Here is a 23,410-nt window from a genome sequence, read left to right on the forward strand (position 1 = left end):
ATTGGGCTGGAGGTGAATTCTATCATTTTATTATATAAAACTCTAGTCCATGTTTCATCTTAAAAAAACAAACAGCTACATTGAAACAAACGAAAACTATAAAATAAAAGGATATGGATGATACAATGTAATGTGCTTTTAACATCATAATTGGATGCATTAATCTGATGAACTGCAAGATTGCACTTGTCGTCTCAAAGGTCTTTTGGCTTGACAGCATTTCAATAGACATTTGGATCTACTTTCATAACCACCAAGTTTTAGTATCAAGTTCAAGTAATTCTAGATGGATTTTGGACAGAAATAAGATTCAAGTTTCCAGGTGAGCTGATTTGGTAATACGTTCATTTCAGGTAACTGGGACTTTGTTTCTAGAGAGTATGAGGTGGAAAAAAGGGGATCCTCTAAAACAGCTTGTACAACCAATTAGGGATCTGGTGCTGGTCTATGTAATGGACACTTAACTTGTCATCTTTGAGGAAATTTTGCTGAACAAAAAGAACATGCAGCCAGGCAAGGAAGGTGACATAATACATTTATTGTGGTTTCATTGGTCCAAAGGAGAACATGAAATCCATCTAGAATGCGCAGTGCAAACAGATAGTCATCCATACTGGTCCACAGATACATGATCGAGTCAAATCTTACACAACACACAAGAATCTCATGGCTTATAGATGATGACAGACAAAGTGCTCGTCCTCCTTGTCTAGGCTTACCGTCTGAACTATGCCAAGTGTTAATACATAATTCACTAATCTCATTGGATGAGGGGGCCGGCAGAGGTAGGGTTAAAGGGGAGGAAACATTTAAGAGCGGTTCTTCTTGAAGAAGCTGATGAGTCCGTTGGTGGAGGAGTCGTGGGAATGAACGTCTGCGTCGTCCTGCAGCTCGGGTTCGATCTTCTTGGCCAGCTGCTTGCCGAGCTCCACGCTGATGGGAGAGATAAAATAATCTGTAAATGTACGCATGCCTGAAACTTCAGATTTCTCAAAGCAAACAATTTCTCACAAGGTGGTCACAATATGGAGGAAAAGATCTGTCGCTACTTCAGTTTCATAGCAACTTTTGAACTGGACCCAATCAAAGCGGAAAACACTTTGATCTGGACTCACCCCCATTGGTCATAGCTGTTGATATCCCACATCACACCTTGCACAAAGATCTTGTGTTCATACATTGCTGAAAAATATGAACAAATGCATCACATTGTCCATGAGTGTGGGGTCAACAAAACCAACGGACATCTACAAAAGGAAGTAGCGGTATATCATGTTTGATACTCACCAACGAGTGCACCAAGCATGAAAGGAGTAAGTTTCTTGAAGATGATAGAGTTGCTTGGCTTGTTTCCTTCAAAAACCTACAAAACAAAAAAAAAAGCAATGTGTCATTATACAAAAACGGACCACATGTATGGGAGTTAGTGTTGTCAAAAGTACCGACCGTGATACCATTCAGTACTGAAATTTTAAAAACGTCCATTTCCCGCTAAGATTTGAGCACTGTTGAGCAGATTCTTAAACAGCGCTGATCGGCCATTGTGTTCACGCGCTCAACAGATACGTCTGTGATTGGCTTCGAATAACTTCACCGAGAGCTCGCACAGAAACGGGAAATGGGCGTTTTTAAAATTTCAGTACCGAATGGTATCGTGGTCGGTACTTTTGACAACGCTAACGAGAGTAAATTGAAATATTACACACCAGAGGATCATGCCACATAAAGTAAAAGATTCAAACGGTTTAAATATTCTGACTTCCCAACTATACCGCAGTACTATGTCCGAATTGACTGTCACAAAACAGTAGGTGAAAAGTACCCGGATGACCAACTATCTTTGGCGGGATTCTAAAGCATGCATCCATTGGACACATTACCATCCTATTAGGCCATAGGAGAAGACTAGTAAATAGTAGATTCGTAAATAAGCCACGCAACTCGTGTCAAGTGACGTCAAAGGCCAAGTATGTTAACCCGCACTCAGAATTTGTCCTCTGCACCCAGGGAGCAATTGACCCTTCACAAAGACCCACCCCCCTTAGTTACTGTTGCTATGTCCGACAAGCCATGTTGCTTTCACGCCACACATCATGTTCTCACGCAGTGAAAAATATATCGCGGAGCAAAGAGGAAACACACAACACGCCGACAGACAAGACAGAGCAGGTTACTTCTGGTATGAAAAAGTCTTAGCTTTCAAATGTTGTCTTTTTTAATCAATTCAAACAATAAATACCGTTTTGTGTGTCGTGACAGATCGCTGTAGCGCCTCAGTTCAAGCGGTACCTGAACCGATCGTTTCTTCCTCTTTTCTAGTTTTAGCATGAAATACACACGAATGAACATCAGAAGGGATCCGCGGAAAGCTGTCAATACACACAATTTTTCAAGTTCAAGTCCACCGACGTTAATCTACTCTCCTGTCTGCAGAAGGGTCAATTTTGGGTTCGGTGTCTTGTTTAAGGGCATCTCAGTCGTGGATACGGAGTGTGGAAGAGAGCACTGTTCATTCACCTACATTTCCTGCTGATATTGAGAATCGAACCTGCAACCATCTGGTAACAAGTCTGACTCTCTAACCATTAGGTCACAACTGCTCATGTTGTAGGTCACATGACAGTGCCAATATGGTAGATTTAGTGGGCCTCATTTATCAATCTAACGTAGAAACGAGCGCAGATCCGTGCGCACAAATCAACTTACGACAGAGTTCCTGTGTGATTCATGAAACATTCGTATGCCGCCAATCTCATCGTACGAATGATCGCATGTTGATAAATGTGGCGGCAGAAAACAACCGTCATTTGAATATCAGGCCCCTAAAAACACCCCGTTTAGAAGCCTCGCCCCTAGAGTTTACGACTTGGAGAAACAAAACCCGGCCAAAAATAGGAAGTAATCTCATGAAATAGAAATTGATCTTACTCCAAAAAACACCCGTTAACCTTGTAATTGCAAACAATTAAGCTACATTAAATTATTTAATTCATATTAAAATACTGGTAAATATAAACATTATAGCCTATTTACTTCCCCTCACTGTACAACAAATATTTTTAATTTAACGTAATTCAGAACAGAACAAGAATGAAAAATAAGTAGTTATAAAATTATATTAAACTATATAATAAAACACAAATTAGGCTTTAGTGGCATTCATTATAAACAGCACGCAAATGTCAAGCAAAACTGAAACAGCATTGGGCTCACGAGCCTGTCTCATAATACAAGAATTCAAATGTTTACATTTTTGCCATTTGTAACAGTTGGTTGCTTAACTTATTATGTAGCCCAAACATGGCTTTATACTTCACTCATGTTCTAATATATCCACGTAAAATCCTTCACATGCATAAAAATGTTTGTTTGGGCGCTGCACGCTGATTTCACAGCGGACCTTTAAAAATAAACACTGTAACTTTTATGTTTGGTTGACTGCATTTTAGTTTCATGATGAATGGCTGAAAAGTCAAGCAACACTAGAACTAATGTTGTGTGTGTGTGTGTGTGTGTGTGTGAGGAGCCTGCGCGATCAGATGGATTAAATCAAATTAAGATATATATAAAAAAAAAAATGCATTAAGAGTGTCACAAAAACAAACGTAGCCTATACTTGTTGCACATTTTTTTTCCCTTTTGTTAATTATATTAGAGCCTATTATATATTTTGTGTGGTCCTATTTATTTTATTCCTTTTATAGACTTATTTTCTGTTTTTCTCCATTCACAGAAGTGCTGCAGGTGCTTGATGCGTCGATGTGTGAATCCTCATGGTCTTGTTTACGCTGCTATTCACGCATATAAAGCTAAAGCCCTGAATAAAAAAAAAAACAAACAAAAAAATAAAAAACATTCTAATCTTACTGGTCTGTGATCGACTAATGAGCTTCGGTTGGTGGTCAGGAAAATAACCTAAATGAACAAAATGCTGTCATTCTACAATTCTCCACCAGATTTACTATGCTGCGTTCAAGTTAACTCAAAAACTTGCGTACACGAGCTGAGACCAGACGTGAGATTTGATCGTAGCCACCGCTCACGTCCATATTGATAAATTCCAAGTTTTGCGTTGAAACGACCGTACGCCCAATTTTCTGTCGTACGTTCGTTTCGTAAAGGAGGCCCAGTATGTTCAGATTGCATTCATCCTACACACACTCATACTAAATTGAACGTGCTTGTGTAATGGTGGCAAATAAAATACTTTTTCAAAAGAAGCATCTACCATGTGATTTTGGCGAGTTTGAAAATGTGCACTGTTTGGTGTGCCTCCAGGAACAGGGTTGGGAAACACTCGTTTTGCTAGGGGTAGAAAACCCTGCTCCTAAAGAGAGCTATTTTCCTGCAATCCCAAGCCTGCTTCAACACACCTGCCTGTAATTTTCAAGAGCTCTTCCAGGAACAGGGTTGGCTACCCCTGCTTTAGGCGATCTTGGCAATGCTTTTGTATATTCAAACAAAATCCCTGCATGACCATAACACACCGATGGAAGCGCATTTGTCAATGCATGTCCACTAACCACCAGGCTACAGTTCCAGTTTAGATACAAAGGATTGTGTATCGACACTTGGTTTCAAGTAAAGAACCACTCACTTTATGGGGCAAGAGTTTTTCCAGTGCATCTCCAGACATCCCAGCACCCTGGAGCTCCTTCTTGGCCTCTTCAGGGGTCTTTCCCCTCATCAGAGCCTCCGTCTGCGCCAGGAAGTTTGCCATCAAGATCTAACGGATTTATGAAACGAGACGTAACACTTAGACAAACACGGCTCAAATAACATGAAATAACATCAGATGCCCAAGAGAACCAGAAAACAAAGACGTGTCCTGAACCACGTAGACCGTGGGCTTACCTTATGATGCAGATTATCTCTGATAGGATGCTGACTCTGAGCAGGAATGAGGAAGTCAGCCGGAATCAAGCGAGTGCCTGCGGAGATTAAGATCTGTTGTGATAAACACATCACAAATGGGCATTAGTATGCCAATTAAACTAGGAACTGGTCCACAGGGGAGGGTTAGGATCACAGACCCTGGTGAATGAGCTGGTAGAAGGCATGCTGTCCGTTGGTTCCTGGTTCCCCCCATACAATAGGTCCAGTGTGGTAATTCACACGAGTGCCAGACTTGGTGATGTACTTCCCGTTGGACTCCATGTCTCCCTGAAAGATCACCAACAACTCAACAAGCGTCCTGCTATAAGAAACAATGAAGTCCTTTCCTAGAACCTCATCAGACCGACCTGCTGGAAGTACGCAGCGAAGCGGTGCATGTACTGGTCGTAGGGCAGCAGGGCATGTGTCTCGGCCTGGAAGAAGTTGACGTACCAGACGCCGAGCAGGGCCAGTATGACCGGGGCGTTCTGCTCCAGAGGAGCCGAGCGGAAGTGGTTATCCTAACAGAAAGAGTACAGAGCGGTTACTCCCAGAAACACAAACTCTCAGACGCTCCTGAGGTAGACAGTTTGGTACAGTAATGCTTATCTTGTATCCTGGCATACTACAGTTGTGCTTACCATCCAGTGAGCACCAGCTAGAAGCTGCTCAAAACTGTCAAAACCTATAAGACGACAATTAATAAAGTTACTGGATCATTTACAGACAAAAAAAAAAAAAAGTCATGACCATAACACACCGATGGAAGCGCATTTGTCAATGCATGTCCACTAACCACCAGGCTACAGTTCCAGTTTAGATACAAAGGATTGTGTATCGACACTTGGTTTCAAGTAAAGAACCACTCACTTTATGGGGCAAGAGTTTTTCCAGTGCATCTCCAGACATCCCAGCACCCTGGAGCTCCTTCTTGGCCTCTTCAGGGGTCTTTCCCCTCATCAGAGCCTCCGTCTGCGCCAGGAAGTTTGCCATCAGGATCTACCGGATTCATGAAACGAGAGAGTGCTTCGTAACCCTTAGACAAACATGGCTCAAATAACATCTGGAGCATCAGTCACCCAAGAGAAGCAGAAAACAAAGACGTGTCCTGAACCACGTAGACCGTGGGCTTACCTTATGATGCAGATTATCTCTGATAGGATGCTGACTCTGAGCAGGAATGAGGAAGTCAGCCGGAATCAAGCGAGTGCCTGCGGAGATTAAGATCTGTTGTGATAAACACGTCACAAATGGGCATTAGCATGTCAATTAAACTAGGAACTGGTCCACAGGGGAGGGTTAGGATCACAGACCCTGGTGAATGAGCTGGTAGAAGGCATGCTGTCCGTTGGTTCCTGGTTCCCCCCACACGATGGGTCCAGTGTGGTAATTCACACGAGTGCCAGACTTGGTGATGTACTTCCCGTTGGACTCCATGTCTCCCTGAAAGATCACCAACAACTCAACAAGTGTCCTGCTATAAGAAACAATGAAGTCCTTTCCTAGAACCTCATCAGACCGACCTGCTGGAAGTACGCAGCGAAGCGGTGCATGTACTGGTCGTAGGGCAGCAGGGCATGTGTCTCGGCCTGGAAGAAGTTGACGTACCAGACGCCGAGCAGGGCTAGTATGACCGGGGCGTTCTGCTCCAGAGGAGCCGAGCGGAAGTGGTTATCCTAACAGAAAGAGTACAGAGTGGTTACTCCCAGAAACACAAACTCTCAGACGCTCCTGAGGTAGACAGTTTGGTACAGTAATGCTTATCTTGTATCCTGGCATACTACAGTTGTGCTTACCATCCAGTGAGCACCAGCTAGAAGCTGCTCAAAACTGTCAAAACCTATAAGACGACAATTAATAAAGTTACTGGATCATTTACAGACAAAAAAAAAAAAAGTGTGTAAATAGTCTATCAGTGCTAATGGTCTAAGATGATGCATTAGCAGTCTTTCAAATATGGTTCAGGCAGAAGTTAGTCCAGAAACATACTCTATACAAGTACATAAATGTGAATGTTTGGCCAGAGCTTGATTACCAAATAAACCTAACCAGAACCTAACTACCAAAACAAACCATATTTTTGGGAATAACAATGATGAATCATTCACAGTAGGAACAGGAACATGGATTAAGAACGTAAAGAGAATTTGAATTTAAACCAATTTATCTAGTTAACTCAAGTTCTCTCTGTGGTTCCTAATGACACTAGTTGACCTGAAAGAACAAACTGAAAATCTGGTTATGCGAATACAGAATACCTGTTATAGCGCCCCCTCTGGCAATGCAGAGAATGCAAAACGTACTTGAATTGCATTCTGATTTTATGTACAACAACCAAAACACACCAAATCAAAGTTGCATATCTAGAAGCATTTGCGTTCACATGCATGTTTCAGGCCTTATAGGACTGTTCATACAGCAGACGTACCTATGTGCAGTGCAATGGACAAACCGATAGCCGACCACAGCGAGTAGCGCCCGCCGACCCACTAAAACATGAGCATTCAGGATCAGAGAAACAGTCTGGGCTTTGAGAAGCAATATGCTAATTCAGGAACATGGCAGAGTAGTCAAATATTACTGGCAATCATGCAATCAGTCATTTACACTTTCAGGCATATTTTCAGCCAATCAAAATGAAGATTTCCATTCTCGTGCAATAATAGATTATAATGCACAGAATACTTACATCCCAAAACTCAAACATGTTGTTGGTGTCGATACCAAAGTCCTTGACTTTTGGCTGGTGAGGAGACAGGAAATTCATGTAACTTTTTTTAAATATATGATTTTATATCGAAACTATCATACAGCTGACATAACCCTGTACTTACTGCATTTGTGGAAAGAGCCACAAAATGTTTAGCCACAGCAGATGTCTGAAAATACACAAAAAGCTGAATGAGACTAACAGACAACCATCTATAATGTAGCGCACATAATTTAATATTTTTTTAGACAGTTACAGCAGTAAAGGTACTAACATCTTTAGCGGCCCGGAGGAACCATTCTTTGGCCGTCTCAGCGTTAGTGATGGTCTCTTGGGTGGTGAATGTCTAAAAAACAAAATACATTAAGAAATTTAGTACTTTACAGTAACCCGTTTACTTTGTATTACCAGTTTTGTTTAATATAAGTGTAAATGAACACTACAGTACTGTACAAGATTGTTTTCTTTACCTTGGATGCGATGATGAAGAGGGTGGTCTCAGTGTTGAGCTGGGCGAGGGTCTTGGCCATGTGCGTGCCATCAATATTAGAGACGAACCAGACGTTGGGTCCTCCTTTAGAGTACGGCTTCAGAGCTTCAGTCACCATCAGAGGACCCTGAAGAACAAAACGAAACATAATAAATGCTATTCCAAACATTACACAAGTATTGTTCGTGATAACCAGACTTGACTCGATGAGTCCTAGCCGTCAGGATAAAACAACTGTCTAACAGTATTTACTGCCATTTCAGTCCAGAATCAGGCAACACTTAGTATGATAATTGTAACTGACTATAACAGACAGTTTTATTCCACTTCAGTTACTCTTGGATCAGTCTAAGCAACAGCCAAATCTCTTTTATTGGTCAATTATGATGTGTAAACATCCACTGGATCTCAGGAAACTCATGGTAATCTCACCAAGTCAGAACCACCAATGCCAATGTTCACAACATCAGTGATGGCTTTACCACTGAAGCCTTTCCACTCGCCACTGCGCACTCTCTGCAAAATAACACACATACGCAATGTCAGTTTTCAGGAATTTTCATAGTCAGCTGTCATTGAAATGAATGATCAATTAATAATAAATTATTACTTTAAAATGCAATAAACGTAGTACTATTTGTACCCATGTAAAATAAATAAATACTATAAATTATAAATACTATAAATAAGAGATTGTGGCTGTCATACCCTGTCAAATGTGGCTTTACCGAGCTCAAGGGCTCTAGCCCAAGCTGTGATATAAACGAACGCAATTGGCGATTTAAAAAAGGGGGCGGGGCTGCTTGATATGTCCCGCCCTGTCTTCCTGTTTCAGTTAAACTGACGCCAACACATAAAATAACGGTGCGTGTTTCAAGGCACTTCAGTACACCTTTAATAAGTGAAAATTCATAAAAAAAAAAAAAAGTGTTCTATAAACGAGTGGGTTGTTACACGCATGTTCAACTCACATGGCAAAAGCCCTTCATCTGCTCCAGGACTCTGTTCACGTCCGGCATCACGTCTTTACCTTCCACCATGATGGGAGTGTTCGAGCGGTTCCTCAGGGCGGTGTGGAGAACAGCACGACCCTACAAACCAACACACATATAATATATAGCAACTATGCTCCCTTTTTTATTGACATGTTTCATACCATGAGCCACAAAAGAGACAATACATGCTGTAGTTTCAGGACAGCCAGTGAGTTAAATGGGAAACTGAGGATTTTAACAGAACTTTCTGCTATGTGCCAATAGAAATTTAGAGAAGATGGAAGTGGAACTTACACAGAACCAAATTCTAGAAGGAACATGCCTTGCAATTTAAACCTAAAATCAAGCTCAATTTAATTCTCAGTGAAATGTTTTACCGAGATATCATTACCTCAGTGAAGTTAATCTTTTCTCCAGCAAACATCTTCTCTCTGGCAGCTTCAACGCCCACCGATCGTGCCTAATCATGATGAGACAGGAAAAAAACGGTTAATGTGACTCAGAACTTACATACACACAAAGAACTATACAAACACCAATTGTGCTTTGTGTGCTTCTGTGATTACTGTAAGAAATGTGCTGCATTGGAGTGATACAGTTTCACAATCTCTACTTTGATTGGCTGAAGAGAGCACTGAAGTGAAGAAGTACCGAGTCAGGTTAAATATGAGCTGTGATGGCAACTAAAGCTCAATCCAATATAAACTTGCAATTCTGAGAAAAAGATGTATAGTAGGAATTGTGAGATGTAAAGTCAGAAATTGTGAGACGCAAAGTCTGAACTGTGAGACGCAAAATTGGAATTGTGAGGCCCAAAGTCAAAATTGTGAGATGCAAAGTTGGAATTCTGAGAAAGAATTCAGAATTGTGAGATTTAAACTCAGAATTGTGCTATGCAAATTTGGAATTGTGAGACGCAAAGTCGGAACTGTGATACGCAAAGTCGGAACTGTGAGACGCAAAGTCGGAATTGTGAGATGCAAAGTCGGAATTCTGAGAAAGAATTCAGAATTGTGAGATTTAAACTCAGAATTGTGCTATGCAAATTTGGAATTGTGCTATGCAAATTTGGAATTGTGAGACGCAAGGTCGGAACTGTGAGACGCAAGGTCGGAAGAGACGCAAAGTCGGAACTGTGAGACGCAAAGTCGGAATTGTGATATGCAAAGTCGGAACTGTGAGACGCAAAGTCGGAATTGTGAGACGCAAAGTCGGAATTGTGAGACGCAAAGTCGGAACTGTGAGACGCAAAGTCGGAACTGTGAGACGCAAAGTCGGAACTGTGAGACGCAAAGTCGGAACTGTGAGACGCAAAGTCGGAACTGTGAGACGCAAAGTCGGAACTGTGAGACGCAAAGTCGGAACTGTGAGACGCAAAGTCGGAACTGTGAGACGCAAAGTCGGAACTGTGAGACGCAAAGTCGGAACTGTGAGACGCAAAGTCGGAACTGTGAGACGCAAAGTCGGAACTGTGAGACGCAAAGTCGGAACTGTGAGACGCAAAGTCGGAACTGTGAGACGCAAAGTCGGAACTGTGAGACGCAAAGTCGGAATTGTGAGACGCAAAGTCGGAATTGTGAGACGCAAAGTCGGAATTGTGAGACGCAAAGTCGGAATTGTGAGACGCAAAGTCGGAATTGTGAGACGCAAAGTCGGAATTGTGAGACGCAAAGTCGGAATTGTGAGACGCAAAGTCGGAATTGTGAGACGCAAAGTCGGAATTGTGATATGCAAAGTCGGAACTGTGAGACGCAAAGTCGGAATTGTGATATGCAAAGTCGGAACTGTGAGACGCAAAGTCGGAATTGTGATATGCAAAGTCGGAACTGTGAGACGCAAAGTCGGAACTGTGAGACGCAAAGTCGGAACTGTGAGACGCAAAGTCGGAACTGTGAGACGCAAAGTCGGAACTGTGAGACGCAAAGTCGGAACTGTGAGACGCAAAGTCGGAACTGTGAGACGCAAAGTCGGAACTGTGAGACGCAAAGTCGGAACTGTGAGACGCAAAGTCGGAATTGTGAGATGCAAAGTCGGAATTCTGAGAAAGAATTCAGAATTGTGAGATTTAAACTCAGAATTGTGCTATGCAAATTTGGAATTGTGCTATGCAAATTTGGAATTGTGCTATGCAAATTTGGAATTGTGCTATGCAAATTTGGAATTGTGCTATGCAAATTTGGAATTGTGCTATGCAGATTTGGAATTGTGAGGCCCAAAGTCGGAATTGTGAGGCCCAAAGTCGAAATTGTGAGATCCAAAGTCAAAATTGTGAGATGCAAAGTCGGAATTCTGAGAAAGAATTCAGAATTGTGAGATTTAAACTCAGAATTGTGCTATGCAAATTTGGAATTGTGCTATGCAGATTTGGAATTGTGAGGCCCAAAGTCGGAATTGTGAGGCCCAAAGTTGGAATTGTGAGATCCAAAGTCAAAATTGTGAGACGCAAAGTTGGAATTCTGAGAAATAATTCAGAATTGTGAGATTTAAACTCAGAATTGTGCTATGCAAATTTGGAATTGTGCTATGCAAATTTGGAATTGTGAGACGCAAGGTCGGAACTGTGAGACGCAAAGTCGGAACTGTGAGACGCAAAGTCGGAATTGTGAGGCCCAAAGTCGGAATTGTGAGACGCAAAGTCGGAATTGTGAGACGCAAAGTCGGAATTGTGAGACGCAAAGTCGGAATTGTGGTATGCAAATTTGGAATTGTGATATGTAAAGTCAGAATTTCGAAACGTAAAGTCAGAATTGTGAGATGTAATGTTGGAATTGCAAGATGCAAAGACAGAATTGTGAGATGTAAACTCTGAATTGCGAGAAAAGTCAGATTTCTGAGTTTATATCTCGCAATCTAGCAATTCTAACATTTTTATCATAACTGCGAGATTATTCATTGCTCCCATGTTTGCGCTGCCAAATTATGCATATAAGTATACTATTGCTGCAGACAAGCGCCAACTTAAAGCTCAAACTACTTAAACATTACACCACACACAGGCCTTGTGTGTCCCAGTGATACGTTTAACCCGATTCATCCATTCTATTCTCAGTAGTAGCAGCTTTAAGGACACATGCATTAAGCCAATTAACATCTGGAGATGGACAAACACACACATGCTTCTGATGAGGAGTTTAAAGATGCTTAGCTGAGAGATTACAGTAACAGCTCCGCTCCTGCACTGCTGTTTAACACTAACACTCTCTACTCTGATTTTATGAAGAAATTATTCTGATGTGAAGACTGTGGACCGTACCATGTCGAAGAGCATGCGCAGGACTTCTTCATTGATGAGATTCTTGGAGTAATCCAGCAGAATGTCTCCATCCTCTGTCGTCAGCTGTAAACTGCTCAGAAGACAAATCACACACATCATCAGGATATACAAAAAAATGTTCTTCATGTACAACACGGATAATCCAGGAACATCATTCAAGCCTAGTATATACACAAGTGAGAGGATTTTAGTGATGTTTAGACTGGGAAAATGAATTAAACAGACGAGGAAAGCTAAACGAGCCATTTGAGAAAATGTATTAGGCCCATCGCACTGTTATTTTAAGCAGTGAGCCTCGAATTGCAGCAATGAATTACACTCAAATAAATATTTTTTCAAATATTTTTTAATTATTATTCTTCCCCTCACAATTTAAATTCCTGATCTATCCTTTACAAAAATGTAATGGCAAAATTTAAAAAAAAAAAAATACCACAGAAGCCGTTTTTACCTAATATTTAGCATCTAAAACTAAATTAACAGTTTTATTGTAGTAACAATAACTAAGAGACTATAGTCACCACAATAATATATATTTTGTATATTAACATACATTTGCATACAATTTGTAGGAAAATTATACAATCATTATATATACAAATTTTATACATTATATAGAAAAAGTTCATTTACTTAAACGTATAAATATACATTTATACTGTTCATTATTATTATTATTATGATTATTATTATTATATAAATTAATTATATAGCTCGTTCTACAATTTCACGTTATTACATCAGCAGTGCAAACACGTGCTTGTTCCAATGAGGTTATGTTTAAAGTACAATTCTTAGATATAACAATTACGTTGGAGTTGAATATTATTATGCATATAATAACTGAAATCAAATTAATCCTAACTATATTAGACTTAAATATGGTGAATGCATATAAAATGTGTTACTATCCACACCACACGTTCAGTATAATTCACGCACTGATTAAATCGTCAAAAAGAAAACCAAAAAAACACCAATGAAAAGTGGTTTGACGATGAGTGTAAAAGACTTAGAACGACAGTACGAAATCTTTCAAATAAAAAACACAGAGATCCTGACAACCAAGAACTCCGTCTTCAATATCATGAAGCTCTTAAAGTGTACAAACAAACTCTAAAAGCAAAAAAGGAAGAGCATACAGAACAATTATTTCAGGAATCAATAAATACCAATAACTTTTGGAACAATTGGAACACTCTCTATAGACCACAAAAGGAAGAATTGGCCATTCAAAATGAGAACATATGGAGGACACACTTTGAAAATCTGTACAAAACAACTGAAACAATGAAATGAAATAAAAACCAAATTAGAAATCCTGAAAGAAAAAGTTAAAGACAATCAGAATCCCCTGGATTTCCCAGTCACAGTAAATGAGCTAACAGACAGACTACATGCACTAAAACCCAACAAAGCATGTGGCATCGACGGAATCTGTGCATTTAATTAAAGAGTCATAAAAGAAACTCATATTAGTATGCTGCCACATAAGAGCAGTGTTAAAGTGCACGCAGAGCTCAAACACACATGATCGATGATCAATGACCTTGTTATGCGTTTGGCCAACACTCTTCTGAGAATAAATACATACTACAGACTTTTATGAACACTTAATACATCAGAATCTAACCTATAACAGCTAATGCACGCTCATACGAATAGACTATTGTAAATACGCAACATATAAACACAGAAGTATCGCAGCAGAGGACGTGATACTCCCTTAAGAGATTGCATAAGCAGTGAGTGCACTTGAGAAATGCCTGATAATGTGCATTTAATTAAAGAGTCATAAAAGAAACTCATATTAGTATGCTGCCACATAAGAGCAGTGTTAAAGTACACGCAGAGCTCAAACACACATGATCGATGATCAATGACCTTGTTATGCGTCTAGCTGATATTGTGGCAATGTTTACTGTTTTAAAGCAAAGATAAACAGTTAATCATACCATCAGTGTGTTTATATGAGTGTAAATGAAGATATAAAGCAGATGCAACAGTGCAGAGGGCGGAACCTGGAGCTCGAGACTCTTGGCCTGATGGGGCAATAACCTTGCAACATCAACGTGCAAATCCAGGCTGACATGTAACGCTAAATGTAACGATATGCGCATATATATGTGTCCTGATATTAAATGAAGATGCTATCTTACAAAACGGTGCATAAATTGTGTTATATACAAGAGATTTGCTCATAGCCACTTCCTCTCATCCCTATGCAGCGATTTTGTTATCCTTCTAGAGAAACAAATGAAGAGAGAAAAAGTAAATAGCTACAAAAAAAAACCAAAAAACTAAAAACCAAGTAATTTATAATGTGTATAATTTAGATCTTTTCCCAAGATACATTAAAAAAATTTATAATAATAATATTTTCACAGCTGATTCTTTGGTTTATAGTTATTGTACTTATTTCCCATTAAAGAACATGTTCTTATAAATTTGGTCGCAGGGTTGAATGGCTGTGCTACATAAATGCTATCATACCAACTATGGGTAAAAAAAATAAATCAATACAGAAAACATTTTTCTGTGCACCATTGTGCAGAAAGATCTGACCAAACGATGCCACTTCCATGATGTCAATTAAAAGGAACACCCCATTGTTAAATAGTGGGAGAATCATGCGATAACGGGGTCGCACACTCTTTTTAGAGTAAATTAATCTGTGGAACGTAAATTCAGTTAATTGTGGGAAAAGTTACATCGTTGGATATTTTGGTTTTATTAGTTGGATACATTCGAAGTGCTCAAGTTAGGTGGGCCAAAATCCAAACCCAAAATTTTTGATCCCCTACTGCCCATTTGAAGCAAGGTGTCCCCCAGGGATCTGTTCGTGGCCCACTATTATTCTTTATTTACATTATATATATATATATATCTCAATCGCTGCATTTTTATTTATTTATTTTTTCAGAAAGATGCAGTGGTAACCTTACAATATTATTTTAAGATTTAACATTTATAGATGGTCTAAGGCAAAAGAGTTGTAGAAATTCTGAAAATCTTTTAGAGCTCATAATTCGTTTAAAAAAAAACAACAAAAAAAACATATTACACATTAATGAATACATTTGTATATATAAAATTATTTAATTTACAATTGTCCCGTTTGTGATTTTTTTTTATTCATGTAAGCTATAGGTTCTGACCTTTAAATTAAAACATACTCATGATTTTATTACATTGATACTGCTTTGTTTATTCAGAAATACAAGTTTCTTAGTGATATTTGTGTATTTTACTTTCATTTTGTTACAAGTAGGCCAACAGCGCCCCCCTGTATGTAAATACAACCCCTCACCAGACAGGCATTAGGACCCGGGGAAAGCTGCCGCTGCAGCACGCGCTAGTGATTGTTGACTCTATCACACACCGAACGCATCATCTTGTACGTGCATTCTCAAATTAAATGCAGATATCCAAAACAGTTAAATCTAATCATCATTCAGGCAAAAGTTCACTTCAAGAATGACCACACTGCTGACGTGATCTAATCGCTAGCACATGTGAGTTAATCCTCTTATCGGCAAAACATATCGGGCCGATGCCGATATTTACATTTCAACCCTGAGCACATGTGAGTTAATCCTCTTATCGGCAAAACATATCGGGCCGATGCCGATATTTACATTTCAACCCTGAGCACATGTGAGTTAATCCTCTTATCGGCAAAACATATCGGGCCGATGCCGATATTTACATTTCAAGCCATTATCGGCCGATTCCGATATCGGTTCGATAATATCGTGCATCTCTAATACATTTATATCATAAAGCACATTTATATAAAATGTGGATGTATATCACGAGAATCATTTTTGACTCGTTCATTACCCTGTATTCAAAATCAGAGAACTCTCTTCCTCCTTGACTTCCTCTGAATGCCCCTCTGAAGCCACTTCCACCAGGGTGAGATCCGAACGACCCCCATCCGGCTCCGCGGCCCCGGCCCCCTCTGAAGCCCATACCACCGCGACCTCTGAAGCCTCCGCGGCCCCGCCGCAACGGGAGGCCAAACGTCTCTGCGTTCATCCTCCGCTCCGTCGCCCAGGTCTGCCTCCTCTCTCTTAATGAAATGATGAAAATTACAAATTTTTCGTTGCACGTTTCTACACAAACTGAGGCTACTTCCAATAAGTGCTGGCTTCTGCTGTACTCACCGGGGGAAACCGGACCCTCCAGACCTCTCCTTCCTGTTTAAAATCAGGTACAATGACAAGATTTATGAACTTGTTCATATTAAAGGTTTAGGCTCATATTATTAAAGGTGTGCTGGATGTGATATGACCTTGTGTCGTCACAGGAGATGTTGTCAAAAAAGGATTTGGATTTATCGTAGTAGCATTTTGGTCTGAGAGGATCTTCCTCATCAACGTTTCCTTCGTTGTTCTGAGTGCCGACCCCTGAATCACCCTTATCCTCACCATTCAAAGCTTTATCGCACTTGTCATCTGACCAAACATATACAGTTAATACACAGAGAAATATACCTGCATTTTTCTCTAGACTACAGTATGAGAATGCCATCTGCTGTGAAACTGAGCTCTATACTGAATGCATGTACTTTTAAAAAAATATATATATAAAAACCTGTACTTGCAGAAAAGAGAATATTAATAATAAGAGTACACTTTTTTTTATAATTTTAACTTTATTAGATTTTAAGTTTATAGCAACTTAATCATTATAAATGTGTAATTACAAATGTATTTAAATACATGACATACAAGATTCAATAGAAATGGAATTCAAGTATTTATTTTAGTTTACTATAAATTATTTTCAGTACATTCGTCAGTACTACTTGGGTCCAAAAAAAAAGCACTCCCGTTATACTAATTGCAGTTTGCAAACTTAAACTATAATACATTTCCATTTAATTGCATTTAATAAGCAGTTAAGTGCAAGAAAACATTACATTCAGTTTGTACTAAAGAATATTCTTTCAAAGTATATTAGGTTACACTTTATTTTAAGGTGTCCTTGTTACAGTGTAATTTTACATTTAAGTACTGAGTGATATTAATTGACTACATTTACTTACTATATGGTTAGGGTTAGGATTAGGGTTACCTGCATGTAATTATGCATAATTTATTGTTATTATAATAGTAAGTACATGTAACGTGTAACAAGGACACCTTAAAATAAAGTGTTACCGTATATTTTCTCTGTTTAAAAGTATGCTAACATGTAGTTTATCAGCTGATCTTGCATATTTGGTAACCTGTTTGTACCTTTCAGTTTGAGTTTGCTCTGGAACTCTTTGTCAATCTCGTCTTTGTTGAACTGAGCATTGGCGCTCTCAAAGTCAAAGTCTTTCTCAAACTTCATGGGTCCTTCTCTTCGCACAGGGAACCGTCCTCTACCACGATGACCTCCGGCCCAACCGCGGCGCGCAGAAGGAGGACCACCAGCTGAGCAGAACAAACACACGAGTATAGCTCTAGATACAAATACATTGTCATAAACACATAAAATACACATTTATAAACGTCACAAAAAATAATTAAATTAAGCATGCTGTGACATTCAGTTGCTAATAATATAAATGTAAAAAGTCTATTCTCACAGACTTTAGTTAAGTTTAGTTGTCGGTGTGCAGAAAAAAGCCGTTGTCTACAGAGAAGTAATCAAGCTAAATTAAAACAAGCACAACTTGTGTGAAAACAGTCACCTAAGAATCCTAAGAACACAGAGGCCTTTTCACACAGAGGAGATATGAGCAAATTCAGCATATTGAGTGAATCTCATGAAAACATACTCGGGTCACCATTCCACCAAAATAAAAAACAATATGGGTGCTCAATATGGGTGCAATAGGTGCTCTCCCGCTACAGTTTTAATTAACATCAGCAGATTGGTAAAGTACAAGTGCTACAATTTTAATAACATAACATTACAATGAGACCTTTTCACTTTTTTTGCACATTACAATTATGAGACTTCTGGGGAAAACTTTCTTATTTAGTGAAAATAATGTCACACGTGAAGCCTACTGGTCCAAAAAAACAGGTTTCTTAAATGCATTTGTTCTTTTTAATCGTAGGGTGAAACACTCATCGGGTTGCACTAGATTCACCAATCAGAAGTTCCTCTATAAGAAAGGAGTTTGCTAAAAGCCACTGTGTGGATGCGTGTGAAATACAGATGGAAACTGAGCATTGGCGCTCTCAAAGTCAAAGTCTTTCTCAAACTTCATGGGTCCTTCTCTTCGCACAGGGAACCGTCCTCTACCACGATGACCTCCGGCCCAACCGCGGCGCGCAGAAGGAGGACCACCAGCTGAGCAGAACAAACACACGAGTATAGCTCTAGATACAAATACATTGTCATAAACACATAAAATACACATTTATAAACGTCACAAAAAATAATTAAATTAAGCATGCTGTGACATTCAGTTGCTAATAATATAAATGTAAAAAGTCTATTCTCACAGACTTTAGTTAAGTTTAGTTGTCGGTGTGCAGAAAAAAGCCGTTGTCTACAGAGAAGTAATCAAGCTAAATTAAAACAAGCACAACTTGTGTGAAAACAGAGTCACCTAAGAATCCTAAGAACGCAGAGGCCTTTTCACACAGAGGAGATATGAGCAAATTCAGCATATTGAGTGAATCTCATGAAAACATACTCGGGTCACCATTCCACCAAAATAAAAAACAATATGGGTGCTCAATATGGGTGCAATAGGTGCTCTCCCGCTACAGTTTTAATTAACATCAGCAGATTGGTAAAGTACAAGTGCTACAATTTTAATAACATAACATTACAATGAGACCTTTTCACTTTTTTTGCACATTACAATTATGAGACTTCTGGGGAAAACTTTCTTATTTAGTGAAAATAATGTCACACGTGAAGCCTACTGGTCCAAAAAAACAGGTTTCTTAAATGCATTTGTTCTTTTTAATCGTAGGGTGAAACACTCATCGGGTTGCACGAGATTCACCAATCAGAAGTTCCTCTATAAGAAAGGAGCTTGCTAAAAGCCACTGTGTGGATGCGTGTGAAATACAGATGGACGAAGCTCTTATAAGAATCATGCAGTTTTAGCATCCAACAGCACAAAACTGCGGTGAAAGGCTTTTCAGCAGACGTGTTATAACCTGCAAGCCGTTTAGAAGTGTCCCTGTTTCCTCCTCTGGACTGACTGGACTCTGGTACGCTTGGTTTCGGGACATCGGCACCTGGGAGAGTACAACTCTTTAAAACACATTAAGCTGTACCAAATCCTTGTAGCAGAACACTAGTACTGTTCATACAGTGTCATGTTTCTCTATTCTTAATATTGTTCCTTTTCTGAGAAGCCCTAATAAAAGGCCTGTAATTCCTAAAAGACTACACCGAATCCATTACCTTTGTCAAGTGCCATAATGAACAGCCCGAGTCATAGGCTGCATCTTAAAAACTACCTACCTGTCCTGGACAGCAAACTTGGGCATCGGAGGTCCAAACATTATTGTAGTACCACTAACGCTCTCATTCAGTTTTAAAAACAACTAGAATGACGAATTAAATGGAGGCATGGGTGTTCAAATATGTTCTCCAAAACTATGAGTTAAATACGTGATTCACTATCGGCACATTTCAGATGAAGTCAGACATGGGAATACCCAAACTGACTTCCCATTTGCGTCCTCATTGCTTTAGTCATAGGGTGACCATACGGGCCATTTTTACGGGACGCGTCCTTGCCAGGATTTCTATATTGCCTAAAATATCCAGGTTTTGGCTGTTTGCACTGTGCAGATCGATCGTTGTATGACATACACGAGAGCAGAGCAGACGGCTCCTTATGCTTTCGAATCGCTCTTGCGGTACTTTGGTGTCATTCAATGATCGACGCTTCAAGTCGAACGAACGAACAAATACGTGCGCGTATTTGCATCGCTTTGATCGCTCTCTGTAGATCTAACCTTCTCATGCGCCACGATTGGTCGATTATATACACAATACCTGCATGTTATTGGTCAAACTACTTTGGATGTTTTAGGCAATATAAAAATCCTGGCCAGGACGTGTCCCGATTGAACAGCACATATGGCCACCCTAGTTAGTCATCACACATCATGGTCACATGAAGAGACGGAGTTCAAATTCTGGCGGCAGTTCACAAGCCAACAAGAGCAAATCCTGTTAGGGGCCGATCACACGGAGCCCATTTTTCCACGCCAATGTGCTACTTATCCTTTGTTTTTCTATGTAAACAAATGCTAGTTGGATGTGTATGACCGTTGTGCTCGCGTCTTTTGCAGCATCTCGCACATGAGAGGAGGTACTCATAGTGGCTATGTCTGGATACCCTGAATTATATAACATTTCTTCAAGCGATTATGACAACCTGTTTTTTTTAAAAACAAAAAGAGCCTGATATTCTCTATCAATTCTGCTGCTTGGCTATTTTCTGTTATTTCCGTTATTGCATCACGTCTCATGTTCTGCACTGCGTCATTTTTAGACGCTAAGACGCATTCTGTGTGAATGGCCCCTTAAAGGGTTAGTTCACCCCAAAATGAAAATTCTGTCATTAATTACTCACCCTCATGTCGTTCCAAACACATAAAACCTTTGTTCATCTTCGGAACACAAATTAAGATATTTTTGATGAAATCTGAGAGCTCTCTGACATGCGTCGTGGTACTCTCTATGCAGGGTCAGAGAGCTCTCAGATTTCATCAAAAATATCTTTATGGGGGATATAACTCTTCTTTACACTGTTGAAGAGTTGGATTCTCATGCTAAACATGGCCAAAGTTTAAAAAAACTAACTCTTTAAGCATCATTTGGAAAAGTGGTAACTGAACTGCAACCCTTCGGTCTTGAGCAGCAAGTTGGCATCTGGATTTATGCTCACCTCTAGTCTGTTCTGTGAGGTCCACAGGCGTCTGTGTGTTGGTGGAGGCTGCGCGAGTCTCCACGGGGCTCTTGCGAGCCACGGCTGTGGGAGCAGGTGCTGATGAGGCAGCAGGTTCCGCTGGGGGGTTCTTTCGCAGAGGGTCCAGAGCCAGATTGGCGTGATCTATATAAAAATAATGGTGAAAGTTAAGAGACTCTAACGTAATCTACAGTTTACAGTGAAAAGGTTAAGAACTGCAGCCACCCTGATGTGAGGAAATCAGTGCTGGTTAGAAGACGAAATCTTGTGAATTGTGTTAATCAAGTCATTTATTGATTAAACAGAGGTCACCACAATCCAGACACGCACTCAACTGTAAAGTACTTGGAGAAATTTTAAATCAAAGTTTTAAAAGACACACAGTGGGCATGTACACACAGCAGCTAAATACAGTTGTCCTAGAGGGCTTAAACCAGCTTCTGTTCAGGAGCGACAACAGAAAACTTCAGGTCCTGACAACCAAACTTACATGAAATTTGCAGTGCAAATTTAAATAAGAGTGCACAGAACCAAACTTTAGAAGTAGTTCACAAATTTTGACTTGTGACTTTTGACCTACAGGGACATGTCACAGAGGCTAACGTCATGACACAATCAGGGTGGAAGTGGCTTCCTAGTGCACTAGTAGCTCCAACAGAATGGCCACCTAACACTAAGGAACATCACAGGAAACCCAAGCACTGAAAGGAATAGTCTTGGCACCACCAACAATGGAGACAACCCAGCCTAATGGTGGATAGCTCTGGACCCCAAGGTCCCACAGAGTTTTGTGGTCTATACAAATGCCCGGACATGTCACAGAGGCTACCGTCATTACACAATCATGGTGGAAGTGGCTTCCTAGTGCACTAGTAGCTCCAACAGAATGGCCACCTAAACCAAGGAACATCACAGGAAACCCAAGCACTGAAAGGAATAGTCTTGGCACCACCAACAATGGAGACAACCCAGCCTAATGGTGGATAGCTCTGGACCCCAAGGTCCCACAGAGTTTTGTGGTCTATACAAATGCCCACAATGTGTGATGTCAGTAACACAATGAATCAAACACACCCACTTGGAATTTTGAAGTAAACCTGAAAACTTTCTGGAGTGTTTGATTAGGGGTGCAGCTCAACTCGGCAGGACATTGCACACCTTGAGGGCCAGAGTTAATTAATTTATAATAATTTATGCATTTAGCAGACGCTTTTATCCAAAGCGACTTGCAGTGCATTCAGGCTATAAATTTTTTACCAGTATGTGTGTTCCCTGGGAATCGAACCCACAAACTTTTGCGCTGCTAACGCAATGCTCTACCACTGAGCCACAGGAACACTTCCACACTAGCCACAGCTGCCCATCCCTGATCCAGCCCAATGACAGAAGTCATAGTCTAAGCAAATGTGAGAAACCTGGGAAGAGGTACGGTGGAAAGTAGGAGCTTCAAGGATAATGGACAAGGTAGGTCCTCCCACCTTGAAGATGATAACATTACTGCATAAGGCTGTCGCGATTCGTCGATGCTATTCGATTTTTAAAAATCCTCTGCTTCATTTTGCCTGCATCGACTAACCAGCAAAATACCGGAAGTGGCGCATTTTACGGACGAGAATCCATAAAACACATTATTAGACTGTTTTCCAAGGCCTCATGATATATTAAACCAGTTTTAAAATAATTAAGCGATTTAATTAAATAATTATATGTGATGCAGTAATAGGCGTGTAGGTTATGTACGTGCGTCTCACAGCGGCTCCGTTCACAGTAAATGCTGCTCCACAGGAACTGTTATCATTTACATGTGTGGAGCGGCTCAAACTCCATCTCTGCATGTTGTTGTGAGTTTGGGTTTATTATAACGTTCATCTGGGAACGCAACGTGCGCCATTTCATCAGATTTGTAAGGTAAATAATTTATAAATCCACGCAAACACAGGAGAATACATCATTATCTCGCGGTTTCAAAATAAAAGCTCAAACCCTCACTTGTTTACACGTTTTGATGTCCACATAATTCATTAAATTACAGTGGCTATAGCATTTCTGTCCTAAAGAAATGGCCAAATATTAAAGATTAAGTGGACATTTGAATTAAATGATGCTTGGTCAATATTAAACAAGTATTAGATCGCACAGTAATGTGTAAAAACAATCGTCAGGCCGTTGGCGCCCCCTG

General features: G+C 40.0%; 1 protein-coding gene across 1 annotated transcript; it reads right to left on the minus strand.

Annotated features, from left to right (window-relative positions):
* Positions 1-521: 521 nt before the first annotated feature.
* On the minus strand, positions 522-22,624 carry LOC107752475 (glucose-6-phosphate isomerase-like). The gene is made up of 21 exons (XM_016568458.1): positions 22,552-22,624; positions 21,211-21,375; positions 19,428-19,543; positions 18,878-18,900; positions 12,324-12,417; positions 9,462-9,530; positions 9,047-9,166; positions 8,508-8,591; positions 8,056-8,202; positions 7,860-7,931; positions 7,710-7,754; positions 7,565-7,618; positions 7,304-7,364; positions 6,672-6,715; positions 6,399-6,551; positions 6,189-6,318; positions 6,010-6,086; positions 5,746-5,874; positions 1,288-1,363; positions 1,116-1,182; positions 522-933 (listed from the first exon to the last, which is right to left on the minus strand). The coding sequence occupies exons 1-21, from the start codon at positions 22,622-22,624 to the stop codon at positions 810-812; spliced, it is 1,923 nt and encodes a 640-aa protein (XP_016423944.1). The 3' UTR covers positions 522-809.
* Positions 22,625-23,410: the final 786 nt, after the last annotated feature.

The sequence above is a fragment of the Sinocyclocheilus rhinocerous genome, unplaced genomic scaffold, assembly GCF_001515625.1.
Source record: "Sinocyclocheilus rhinocerous isolate Xijiao unplaced genomic scaffold, SAMN03320098_v1.1 scaffold921, whole genome shotgun sequence".
NCBI lineage: Eukaryota > Metazoa > Chordata > Actinopteri > Cypriniformes > Cyprinidae > Sinocyclocheilus > Sinocyclocheilus rhinocerous.

Coding starts and splice junctions, on each gene's coding strand:
- LOC107752475 (XM_016568458.1), bottom strand. CDS start 22,624: ATGACTTCTGTCATTGGGCTGGATCAGGGATGGGCAGCTGTGGCTAGT. Junction 7,365..7,564: donor ACATGTTTGAGTTTTGGGAT/GTAAGTATTCTG, acceptor CTCATGTTTTAG/TGGGTCGGCGGGCGCTACTC. Junction 934..1,115: donor AACAGCTATGACCAATGGGG/GTGAGTCCAGAT, acceptor CTCTCCCATCAG/CGTGGAGCTCGGCAAGCAGC.